At 37.0% G+C, this 13,650-nt stretch overlaps 1 protein-coding gene across 3 annotated transcripts in view; it reads left to right on the top strand.

The window, feature by feature from the left end:
* The window catches only part of LOC136041459 (vacuolar protein sorting-associated protein 37A-like), a 63,955-nt gene that overhangs the window by 39,805 nt on the left and 10,500 nt on the right, over positions 1–13,650 (top strand). For all 3 annotated transcript variants that reach the window (XM_065726147.1, XM_065726164.1, XM_065726155.1), the window contains exon 4: positions 640–759. In XM_065726147.1, coding sequence (XP_065582219.1) covers positions 640–759 — 120 coding nt within the window. The remainder of the gene's footprint in view (positions 1–639; positions 760–13,650) is intronic.

Genomic DNA, 13,650 nt, shown 5'->3' with positions numbered 1-13,650 from the left:
TATATATATATATATATATATATATATATATATATATATATATATATATATAGAATCAGGTATCTAAAATAAGGCAGATAAAAATTACACATTATAAAGGCAAGATAAAACGACCGAAAATTGCAGTATTTTTATCTACTATCAGTTTATCGTCAGTGAAAAAAAAACTTTTTTTTCAACTAAAAAAAATCTGCTCAAAGTCTCTGAACGATAAAAACCGTCACGTTGGAACTGATTCCGCAGTTATATTGTCGATTTCATGTGGCTGTTGACTTGTTGTGACATATACACTAAATGGTTAAATTTAAAGTAAAAATATTTATGTCCCTCAAAGGGTCCCTCCGATACGGTATATTGAACTGTCGTGGCCATGCTTATTTATGTGTAAATTCTAATATTTTGGTTAAAAATAGTAAACTGGGATGGCAAAAATAAAATGTGGTAAATTTATAGCTCTTAATGTGAACGTTCATCGTGGCTGCATATTAATGTCAAATTACTCGTGTTTATTAAGTCAAGGAATGTATATAAGCCTTTGTTACTTATTTTGTATTTATTAAAATATACTGTACTTGCCTACGACTCTCCTCTGAGTCAAGCTTCATGTAACAATAATTCATTCCCATAAACTGTTTTTAGGAATGCTTACATGCTAAAAGCTTACTTGCAGAGGAAGAAAGTGAGGTAGTTGCTGAAGAATTTTTGAACGGAACTATGCCTGTGGAAACATTTTTAGTGCAATACCTGGATAAAAGAACGGTATGTTTAATAGTTATTTTAACCCTTTTGACCTCGAGTTCTTTCTTCTGTTTTGGTAGCTCGAAGCAAGGGTCGGCTTATATCTCATCAATTCAAGTTTAAACCTAAAGTTTCGATTTTCTTTCCAGCGAATATTTCATTATAAAAAATAATGGATTCAAAATTGCTCAAATCAAAGGAAAGAAACTTGATTATAAATGACTTTCAGTATAAAAATGTGCTTTTCAGATCTTTCTCAATATATGCTGCACTCTGTTCTTACATGCTATAACAAATGACTAGGTTTCAATAATAAAAAAAAGGTAAAGGATAGGGCATTAGACTTTATAGTCCCTACCGGCGGTGCTGATCTCCGTTTCTTGGCCCTTCAGCAAGGAATTGCAATGGGGGGTTGGGGGCCAACCATCCTGTGCTTTCGCACACCCTTCATGTATACCTTCCCCAGATTTCTCCAGGTACCCATTTAGAGCTGTGTCGACTCTGGCTAAGCTTACAGAGTCACGCCACTGACCCCCGTCCCAAACTGAACAATTGGGTACACTGGGATTCGAACCCGCGTCCTTTCAGACAAAGGATCCCAAATCCAGCGCACCAACCGACTCGGCTAGGACGAGTCGGTATAATTTTCTATTATATATAGAAAATATAATAGAATTATATTTCAATATAATTATGACTCATTCAAGTTAACACAAATGATATATCATTTGCGTGTAGGCCTAGTCTATAGTTGATCGGGGGGGGGGGATACATAATCCCAAAATCAAAGTCAACATCTCAGAAAAGAAATGAGATACCAGGCATACCATCTGAAGTTTTGCTGTAATGACTGACAGACATCTTGAAAAATCTTTGTAGCCACGCAGATGTCTACAAATCTCTGTGAACACCAGGAAGAAGTCTTCAACATATCCAAGACAGTTAACAAGAGTTGTATCTATTTTGACTCCATATTCAGCTGGTATTAGTGACAATACAATACGAAGGAACAGATGAAACAGGTGTGGGGACAGAATACCGCCGCGGGAATAGAATTGTATTTTTTATAAATTGTTCTTTATGATAAAATAAACCGATTTTCTTATAAGTTTCCATAGCAATTTAAAAACTGCTCTGGAGGTATTTTTCCCCACTTCAGGTACTGTGCATAAGTGCGACGACGCCCTGGCAAAGGACGTAATCTGTTGAATTAGTAAGTAACTGAAGTGTACTTTAGTTTGCTAAACAATATCGAAACACAATACCTTACTTTATTTACTGCGTGAGCTGTAAATCAAGTACAGTTGGATCAAGTCGACAGTCTCACATACCTTGGCTCCAAGCTTTGCATTGATGGATCTTCTGACGCCAATATTCAACCGCGATTGCAGAGAGCACAGGCGGTCGTTGTTTCCCCTAGAAAGCCATTGTAGATCCGGTGTGAAATTAGTGTAAGAAGTAAAGTTTGAGTCTACCTGGCTTTGGTTCGAACAATCCTTTTTTATGGTTGCGAAACTTAGCCGGTGAAGTAACTACATGAAAATGCATTAAAAGTGTTTGAGCATACCTGTCTGCGCTGCATCCTTAGGTTAAATTTGAATGATCGTGTATCAAACGTAGTTATATCACGAATATGCGGTATCAAGAAATGCGTTGCCATCACGATCAAGGTGGATCGACTGAAATAGTTAGGCCATGTTTTGCGGAGGCCAATAGAGTATTTGCCTCGCTTAATCCTTCTAGCTGAGCCACTTAGCTCCTGGAAGAGACGTCAAGGAGGACAGCGGAAAAGCTGGAGGAACTTGGTCAAATCAGACCTAAACCTATTGGGGGGTTTAGAAAGTATGGTCACAGATGGACAACTCAATGGCTTTCATTTGCAAAGCTGCTGGAAGTAGACCGCACTACATGGTCCAAATAGATGTCGAACATCCTTGATATGGAGCAAGGTGGAAACGCCTGATTCTCGCCACAAATACAAGTGCTTACTTACTTACGTACTTCAGTTCCGAACATCCTCATGGGACGTGTAGATACCATTCATTTGAAGTGGAATGAAATAGGGCTGGAAATGACGATCTCTAAGCTTTGACCGTACATGTTTTCAATCTGCCCCTGCTTTGTTTCTTTGTCTTCCTTTTGTTTTGATGTCCATCTGTCGTTCCTCTGAGTTTTATCTTTGAGAAATAATGAGGCGGCCTTCCATTGAGTGTTTTAAGATATCCCTAAATGTCTCTGTTTTTTTCTCAGTCATGTCAACATCTCCTTGTTTGTCACTTGGTCGGTGTTATTTATCTTTGCGGCGTGTAGAATGTTGAACTGTTTGTCGAACGTAAGGTGGTTGGGCTCATTTTCTATCTTCAGGACTCAAGTGTTACATCCATGCAGGAGGATTGGCGGAATTGAATGTTGGAGAACAAGACTTTTAACTGGCTCTAGATATAGTCATATTTCTATATTTTTGATAGTCTCTTGAAGCTAGAGCTAGAGCAAGAGCTAGTTGTTCGTATAGCATTTGTCAGCAGTCTAAAGCTTAGAAGGTGAATAAACTAATCGGTTGCTTTATCTGTGAGTATGGGAAAAGAATTTTCTTGTTCATGAAGAGACATTTATAACTTTAAAGAGGCCCGGAAGTGGCCCATAATTTTTTTTTTGCTGACGTTTATTTCCATGCATGAGGTTTTTGTGACTTGTCTGATGCTGTACGTTTGTCTTTGGAGTTCTGCAGTATGGTTAGATATCCGAATGATATTATAGACCTACCCAAGTCAGTTAGAAAAACAACTTCGCATATTTTGATTGCTTATTTGGATGGTATTAGTGGGAGTATGACCTGAAAGAACAGATGGAAAAGGTATGGCTACGGAATACCGCCTTTTGAGACCCCGATGAAGGTTAAAAATTCATGTCGTTACATAATTTCAGTTATAATTACAATGGTATGACACTAGATGTTCCAGAAGATTTTCCTCCAGATAAGCTCAACGGTATCCCGAAAGTCATCAAAATTCGATAAAAGTCTTTGTTGCATTCGATTACTCGCACCATAAGCTGTCTGAATGTGAAGATTTGGCTGATAGTCAAGTGCTCTTGTCAAATGTTAGGTGGATATTTGCCTAGAACTGAGGCTGTGAAGACTTCGGCTCTCCACAGAGCCAAAGCTAACATTCTAGATTTGTTGCTTATTAGGCTAATAAGGCAGTAGTTCACATAATCCTTTCTAGAGGGTTTTATGAAAAGGGATCATTGCTGCCTTGTGCATATTTGTGAGACGTCTCTGATGGCTCGTATGACTGATAAAATATCGTAATAGAATTAAATAATATTTTTGGAGCTGACGTTTATAGCTCTGCAGTAACCAATCTAGGGAACATCCTCCACCTCGTCTGATTCATAAATTTTCCTGATTTCCTTTCTCATTCAGTAACTTGTATATACCCGGCTCAATAGGAAACGAAACTCTAAAAAACAGAACTTCGATGCTAAAAGATACACCAAAAGAATCGAATTTTTATGCTGATTTTAAATATATAAGTTTCATCAAATTTAGTCTTTGTCATCAAAAGCTACGAGCCTGAGAAAATTTGCCTTATTTTGGAAAATAGGGGGAAACACCCCCTAAAAGTCATAGAATCTTAACGAAAATCTCACCATCGCATTCAGCGTATCAGATAACACTATTGTACGAAAAACCTAATAACTATGTTTTTGGGGACGACTTACTCCCCGCAGTCCCCATGGGAGGGGCTGCAAGTTACAAACTTTGACCTGTCAAACAGTTCGTGGTAACGAACTGTAGTAAGGAGCGACCCGGCTCAATAGTAAACGAAACTCTAAAAAACGGAACTTCGATGCTAAAAGATATATAAAAAAAATCGGATTTTTATGCTGATTTTAAATACATAAGTTTCATCAAATTTAGTCTTTGTCATCAAAGGTTACGAGCCTGAGAAAATTTGCCTTATTTTGGAAAATAGGGGGAAACACCCCCTAAAAGTCACACCATCGCATTCAGCGTATCAGAGAACCCTACTGTAAAATTTTCAAGCTCCTATCTACAAAAATGTGGAACTTCATATCTTTTGCCAGAAGACCGATCACGGGTGCGTGTTTGTTTGTTGTTTTTTTTTTTCCAAGGGTCATCATATTGACCGAGTGATCCTAGAATGTCGCACGAGGGCTTATTCTACCGGAAATGAAAAATTCTAGTGCCCTTTTTAAGTGACCAAAAAATTGGAGGGCACCTAGGCCCCATTCTACGCTCATTTTTTTTCCCAAAGTCAACGGATCAAAATTTTAAGATATTCATTTTGTTCAACATAGTCAAAAACCATAATAATTATGTCTTTGGGATAACTTACTCCTTCACTGTCCCTGGGGGAGGGGCTGCAAGTTACAAACTTTGACCAGTGTTTACATACAGTAATGGTTATTGGGAAGTGTACAGACGTTTTTCAGGGGGGATTATTTTGGTTTGGGGGGGGGGGGGGGTTGAGAAGAGGGGGCTATGTGGGAGGATCTTCCGCTGGAGAAATATGTCATGGGGGAAAAGAAATTCAATGAAGGGGACGCTGGATTTTCCTAAATACTTCGCTCTTTACGCTAAAATATTTTTAGTAATTTCAACTATTTATTTTACGGCCTTTCTGATTCAGGGGTCATTCTTAAAGAGTTGGGACAAAATTTAAGCTTTAGTGTAATGAGTGAGGTGTTAACGAGGGAACAAATCCTCTCATACACATAATAAATATATAAGAATATAAAAGTTTTATACGTAAGTTAATTCTATAATCCGTATATTTTTTACTAATAAAAACGTTTTTTAAAAATTAAAAGTTCTAGTTGCCTTTTCAAGTAACAAAAAATTGGAGGGCAACTAGGCCTCCTCCCCCACCTCTTTTTTCTCAAAATCTTCTGATCAAAAGAAAGAGAAAGCCATTTAGCCAAAAAAAGAAGGAATATGCAAACTTCATTTTAATAATTTATGTGCGGAGAGCCAAAATCAAATATGCATTAATTCAAAAACGTTCAGAAATTAAATAAAAAAACTAGTTTTTTTAACTGAAAGTAAGAAGCGACATTAAAACTTGAAATGAACAGAAATTACTCCGTGTATGAAAGGGGCTGTTCACTTCTCAATGACCCGCTCTTTACGCTAAAGTTTTTTACTGTTTAATAAAGTAGAATTTAGAGAAAGAGTCAAATATTAGCGTAAAGAGTTGGGCATTGAGAAGTGAACAGCCCCTTTCATACACGGAGTAATTTCTGTTCATTTTAAGTTTTAATGTTGCTCCTTACTTTCAGTTTAAAAAACTAGTTTTGTTTTTTTTACTTAATATATATATGGTTCCAATCACGCTTATAATAAATGACCTAACTGCTATTATTACTTTTCATTCAATTATTAATTGTTTGTCATTTCTCGCTTGATTAAAAAAAAAATTCTGGCAATTTGTAATAAAAGGTCAAGCTTCTTCTATGATGTATAGTGGTTGTTAACACTTCTGCCATATTTCTTTAATTCAGCTATTCATTTTATCGCTTCAAAATCAATTTGAATAATTTACTTTCTTCTCTAACAAATGAAGTGCAGAATCTCCAAGGCAGAATTATAGATTGCCGCCTCTATCTTTGCTGTTGAATTATCGGTTTTCTTAACAGTGAAAACGCTTGTTTTAGAACTTTCTCGCTAAATATATTCTGAACAGGAAAACTTTTGCCAATGCAAGTTTATGCATAATTTTCTTTTTTAGAAACTGCTCTCTTGTATGTCTGAGAGATTATTGCCTTGGTTCATAAATTTTCCATCTCTAATGTTTAATGTGCTGCTTTATCTGTATTCCAAACTTATACTTTTGGGATATTGCATTATATTTTCTTTTTTTCCCATCGGCATTAAATAAGAAGATTCTAAATGGAACAGTGTTTACATGTTGAAATTTTAGAATCCCTAAAATTGGCTATAAAAATTCCTGAAAATTCCATGTTCACCTTCGGCATCTCTAAAAGTACCCATATTTTTCAAAAAGCCAAATTAGAAACAACAGAGGTTACAATATACAGTTGAAGAAAAGATACCTCAAACTTGTCCAAATACAAGAATTGTGATTTCGGTACGGCGTGCTAATCTAAAGAAAATTCTGTTTTAATCATCTTCCTAATTTCTGATATGATATAATAACCGATCATTATTACAGTGGGGATCCTTTACCACCAGCCCCTGCTGTCCTATTTTCTGTAGACATTGCATACCCGGCATTTTATTTGTAACTACCAAAGACAAATTTTAGGAATGGAGATCAAAATGTAGCCTTGTCAAACAGAAACATTTCTACAAATCGAGTAATTGTGCTGATGGTATTTTAACAAATCCTTGATAAATCACAGTATCTATATGTCATATTTAATTATATCAGCAAGTCTCTTAGAAATTATTTTCATAGAGCCAAGGCTTTCATTTTCTCCTTACAAATCATTCCGGTGTCTAATATCGGTACCTTACCCTCTTAAGCACCTGTAAGGTCATTGTTAATTCAATAAGTAAGGTCATTGGTAGTTTCAAATTTAGTAAATGAAAAATGAAACCAGTGTAAATTAAATAATATTATTTACTTTCTGGAAGTTCAAAAGTCCAAATCAAGTAAGAATGACTTCTATTGATTTTTTTTAAGTTTCGATCCCTTAAAAGCAACCCTCCCCTAAACCTTGAGTGTCCTTACTTCATTTTTTTGTACCTTTTTCACCAGTAGGAATGGGAAAGCACAAGGGCAGCCTAGATTTTTGATCTTCTGTTCTATACCGTAATGGGCATGTTTTTATTGTTAGAAGGCTGCAATAATTAATCTGCTCTTCTCGCTACCACTACTACTTCAAACAACTCGCTTTAGCAGCAAGCTACCTGAGGCTATTACAGTTACGTACACTTCTTCTTCATCCCAATCTGTTTATAATCTCCTTCTGTTTACCCTACCAAGAACTTCTGATTTCCCGTAAATCCTTCCCTACGACGTTCTCTAGCGTAATTTGGGGACAGCCTGCTTTTTGTATGGCCCTAGATAATTGGCCAAAAGGACGATGTTTGGCAGTATGTCATCTTTTATCCGCAGAAATTGTCCAAGTCACCTTAACCTCTCCCTCATTTTAGCCCTAAAAGGTGGGATAGAGGCACATTTTGCGTACAGCTTACTGGTTGAAATACGATCAGTCAGACGGGTACTCAAACGATCCGTTGACAACTCCTGTGGAAAATGTCTAATAACTATCTTCCATCTTTAGGAGTGCCTGCGTTTCAAAGCCGTAGTTGACCGACGTTATCACTGTTGCCTCCAATATTCTAATCTGTTCGCAGACTTACCTTCCTATTCTTCCTACTTTTTTCAAAAGGGAAAAAAAATACCCTGGGCCTTGGCTATTTAACTTTTAATATATTTACTGCATCCACAATCTTACGGCCTACGTAACTGAAGTTAGCCATTTAATCGATCATCTCGATGCCCAACATCACGTCTTCATCTTCACTTACTCCCAGTCTAAGCGACTTATTCTCAACATGATTTTTGAGCATATTCATGCGCCCTGAGCTCTCAAAACCTCCAAAAAATTAATCATTTTGCTAGCATTTCCATCCAGGACGCTCAAACTATCAGCATAATGTAAGTCTAGGAAAGTTTTACTTTCCTATTTTATTCCATGCTCTCCATAGCATTTTCCGTGTTCCTTAGGACAAAATACATCAAATGGTCCGTATAACAGGCATAGGTCGCAACCCTGCTTAACTGTTCAGTCAATACCAAACTAACTACTAACCTCATTTCCTACCTTAACCGCAGCAATATTTTTCACGCACATAGCACCATTCACCTTAATATATTTTTCTGGTATCAAACAGTTCGTGGTAACGAACTGTAGTAAGCTACCAAAAGCTCTAAAAAATGGAATTTTGATAACAATAGCTACATCAAAAGAATCGCATTTTAATGCTGATTTTAAATATATAAGTTTTATCAAGTTTAGTCTTACCCATCAAAAGTTACGTGCCTGAGAAAAGTTACCTTATTTTAGAAAATAGGGGGAAACACCCCCTAAAAGTCACAGAATCTTAACGAAAATCACACCATCAGATTCAGCGTATCAGAGAACCCTATTGTAGAAGTTTCAAGCTCCTATCTACAAAAATGTGGAATTTTGTATTTTTTGCCAGAAGGCAGATCACGGATGCGTGTTTATTTGTTTGTTTGTTTTTTTTTGTTTTTTTTTTTTCCAGGGGTGATCGTATCGACCCAGTGGTCCTAGAATCTTGCGAGAGGGCTCATTCTAACGGAAATGAAAAGTTCTAGTGCCCTTTTTAAGTGACTAAAAAACTGGAGGGCACCTAGGCCCCTCTCCTACGCTAATTATTTTCCCAAAGTCGACGGATCAAAATTCTGAGATAGCCATTTTATTCAACGTAGTCGAAAAACCTTATAACTATGTCTTTGGGGACGACTTACTCCCCCACAGTCCCCGTGGGAGGGGCCACAAGTTACAAACTTTGACCAGTGCTTACATATAATAATGGGGCTGCTTCCTCATCAACGCCCCACTCTTTACGCTAAAGTTTTTTACTGTTTTAAAAAGCAGAGTTGAGAGAAAGAGTCAAACTTTAGCGTAAAGAGCGGGACGCTGATGAGAAAGCAGCCCCTTTCATATACGAAGTAATTTCTGTTCGTTTTAAGTTTTATTGTCGCTCCTTACTTTCAGCTAAAAAAAGCTTGTTTTATTTATTTAATACTTTACAAGGATTAGACCTTCAATACGTTACTTTTTAAAACAATAAAAAAAAAAAAAAAAAAAAAAAAAAAACACGCGTCCGTGATTTGTCTTCTGGCAATAAACGCAAAATAGGGTGTTTCCCCCTATTTTCTAAAATGAGGCAAATTTTCTCAGGCTCGTAACTTTTGATGGGTAAGACTAATCTTGATGAAACTTATATATTTAAAATTAGCATTAAAATGTGATTCTTTTGATGTAACTATTGGTATCAAAATTCCATTTTTTAGAGTTTCGGTTACTATTGAGCCGGGTCGCTCCTTACTACAGTTCGTTACCACGAACTATTTGATTATTTATTTATTTTTTTAGAGGGGTCCATCATTTCGATATTACTTGCAAACATTTATGAAGCCAAGTTCGATTCTGAATACAAATGCTTACATAAAACTTCCGTGGATAGAAGCAGGTTCAAACCCCCGCCCCTTTGATTGCCTCACTATTATAAAGAATGACGTTTTAGTAAAATTCTGATTCTTGGAGAAAACGCTCATATAATAAGTATGTATTTTATCTAAGTGAAAAGATCAAGCCTCTCTCTTGACAAAATGAAATGGAACATAAGAGCACGGTACAATAGATTCGGTTATCTTTCTTATTTAGAAAGCGTTTTCTTGTGAATCGTGTCAGAAAGTGACTCATTAAATTCAATGGTCAAGGGTAAATGCGTTCCTTAGACTCATATTAAAGCTGTAGATTTTTCATCTAAACTAGAGCTAAGAGCTCATATGGCACTTGTGACGAAGCAAGAAGAACTAAGAGCCAAGAGCTCATATGGTATGAGCTCTAACAAAATTCTAAGAATCAATAGATTGATTTAAAAGGAAAATCAGAGGCTTAATGCCGGTCAGGATTTAAAATAAGAGCTCTGAGTCACGATGTCCTTCTCTATATCAAAATTCATTAAGATCCGATCACCCACTCCTAAGTTATAAATACCTCATTTTTTCTAATTTTTCCTCTCCCTTTAGCCCCCCCCCCCCCCGCAGATGGTCTAATTTGGGAAACGACTTTATCAAGTCAATTTGTGCAGCTCCCTGACACGCCTAACAATTTTCATCGTCCTAGCAAGTTCAAAGCACCAAACTCGCCAAATCACTGAACCCCTCCCCCCAACTCCCCCAAAGAGAGCGAATTCAGTACGGTTACATCAATCACGTATCATGGACATTTGCTTATTCTATCCACCAAGCTTCATCCCGATTCCTCCACTCCAAGCGTTTTCCAAGATTTCCCCCTCCAACTCCCCCCAGTGTCAACAGATCTGGTCGGGATTTGAAATAAGAGCTGTGAGACATGAATTCCTTCTAAATATCAAATTTCATTAAGATCCGGTCACCCGTTCTTAAGTTAAAAATACCTCAATTTTTCTAATATTTCCAAATTAACACCCCCCAGCTCCTCCAAAGAGAACGGATCCGTTCCAATTATGTCAATCACGTATCTAGAATTTGTGCTTATTCTTCCCATCAAGTTTCATCCCGATCTCTCCACTCTAAGCATTTTCCAAGATTTCTGTTTCCCTCCTCCAACCCTCTATGTCCTCGGATCCAATTCGAGTCGAAAGTGGAGCATCTGAGAAATAAGATCCTTCTATATATGTCAAGTTTCATTAAGATCCGGTTTCCCTTTCCAACTCCCCCCAATCTTACAGGATCTGGTCGGAATTTAAAATTAGAGCTTTAAAGCACAAGATCCTTCTAAATATCAAATTTCATTAAGATCTGGTGACCCCTTCGTAAGTTACAAATACCTCATTTTTCCGAATTACCCCCCCCCCCCCAACTCCACCAAAGAGAGCAAATCCGGTCCGGTAATGTCAGTCACGTATCTTAGACAGGTTTTTATTCTTCCCATCCAGTTTCATCCTGATCTCTCCTCTTCAAGTATTTTCTAAGATTCCCTCCCCCAACTGCCCCCCCCCAAGGACGCTGGATCAGTTTAGATATAAAATAAGAGATCTGAGTTACGAGGTCCTTCTAAATATGAAGTTTCATGAAGATCTGATCACTCCTTCGTAAGTTAAAGATACGTCATTTTTCTAATTTTTCAGAATTAACTCCCCCCCCCCAATAGAGCGGATCCGTTCCAATTATGTCAATCACGTATCTAAGACTTCTGCTTATTTTTTCCACCAAGTTTCATCCCGATCCCTCCAATCTACGCGTTTTCCATGATTTTAAGTCCCCCCCCCCAAAAAAAAAAACTCCCCCCAATGTCACCAGATCCAGTCGGGATTTAAAATGAGAGCTTTGAGACACGATATCCTTCTAAATATCAAATTTCATTGAGATCCGATCACCCGTTTGTCAGTTAAAAATACCTCATTTTTTTCTAATTTTTCAGAATTAACCTCTCTCCCAACTACCCCAAAGAGAGCGGATTTGTTCCGGTTTGGTCAATAATGTATCTAGGACTTGTGCTTAGTTTGCCCACCAAGTTTCAGCCCGATCCCTTCACTCTAAGTGTTTTCCAAGATTTTAGGTTTCCCCTTCCAAATCCCCCCCCCCAATGTCGCCAGATCCGGTCGGGATTTAAATTAATAGCTCTGAGACACGATATCCTTCCAAACATTAAATTTCATTAAGATTTGATCAACCGTTCGTAAGTTAAAATACCTCATTATTTCTATTTTTTCCGAATTAACCGGCCCTCTACCCCTCCCCCAGATGGTCAAATCGGGAAAATGACTATTTCTAATTTAACTTGTCCGGTCCCTGATACGCCTGCCAAATTTCATCGTCCTAGCTTTCCTGGAAGTGCTTAAAGTAGCAAAACCGGGACCGACAGACAGGCCGATTGACCGACAGAATTTGCGATTGCTATATGTCACTTGGTTAATACCAAGTGCCATAAAAACAGCCAACTACCCTCAAGGCTTATTCACAATGAGAATTAGATAACGCTGACCCTACTCGTAATAAGATTTAGTTAAATTCTGGAACTAGCTACAGTCTGAACTGAAGCATTATTTATTTCTACTTTCTTAGAATTCGGCCGAGACCAGCCAATCAGAGGTCTCCTTAATCAGTTTTTGTCCTCATAAACAAGAAGTGTGTAAGAACTTCTTTGTTTTTCTGTTTTGGCTGTTCAGAGAGGCTAATGAATGATCTGTGTGCAATTTTAGTCCCTGCAGCATCCGAGATCGCGTTCCACATCCCGAATTACGAAGCTGAAATCAATTCATTGTACCACTACAGGGTCAAACTTTGATCATATAGTGAAAGTCTTTTATCTTTGGCTTGATGTAACCAATCCAATAAGCAGTGAATTAGCCTTTAAAAATGTTTCTTTTCATAATTTGTTCCATTGTTACTCAAGATAGTTTTATATTCTCAAGAATTTAGGCTAATGTTTTGCGAGTTGTTCACATATATTCTAGTTAAAAAACAAAGAAATGAATATAAAGACGACAGGTCTATGGCCAGTAAATGAAAGATAGGAGAAACAACAAAAATCAAACGAATATTTCGCCCTTATAGAACAAGGCGTCTTCAGCATAGAAAATTAAAAGAAAACTTAGACAACGAAACTAAAACAAAGAAAAATATATATAAAACGTAAATAGACTAAAATAAAATATATAATATACAATTATTTACTTTAACAAATAAGTATTACTTATTTGTGATTTTTGTTGGTTCTCTTCGTTTTCATTTACTAGCCGTTGACCCGATGTCAACGGCTTTATATTCATTTCTTTATATTCATGTCGTCTTTATATTCATTTCTTTGCTTTTTGTTGCCAGTTCGGCTTTAGATCTTTTATTATATTCTAATTCCTTAACAAAAATTATGTTTCTAGAATAATTAAAAAAAGTCTTCACCCTGTCTTAACAATAAGCATCCCAAAAACACTTGGTGTCACTTTCCTTTTCTCTGTTACTTCCATAATCCCTATTGTAACACTTTTCTTTTTGGTTAATTATGTCCCCATCTGAAATGGTACTGTGTTTCTATTTCTGTCCTGTGTAAGTAATTTTGTCTTATGAAAAGAAATACGAGTGTGCGTTTCTCTTTTGAAGTCTGCCTGTCAGCAGGAGTAAATTGAATTGGCCTCTTGTTGTAATCCAAGAAAATTATAGCTGAAACCTAGTCCTCGTG

Source organism: Artemia franciscana, chromosome 2 (assembly GCF_032884065.1).
Source record: "Artemia franciscana chromosome 2, ASM3288406v1, whole genome shotgun sequence".
Classification (NCBI taxonomy): Eukaryota; Metazoa; Arthropoda; class Branchiopoda; order Anostraca; family Artemiidae; genus Artemia; species Artemia franciscana.
Note: the sequence above shows the minus strand (reverse complement) of the source record. Positions and strands in the feature narration are given on the sequence as shown.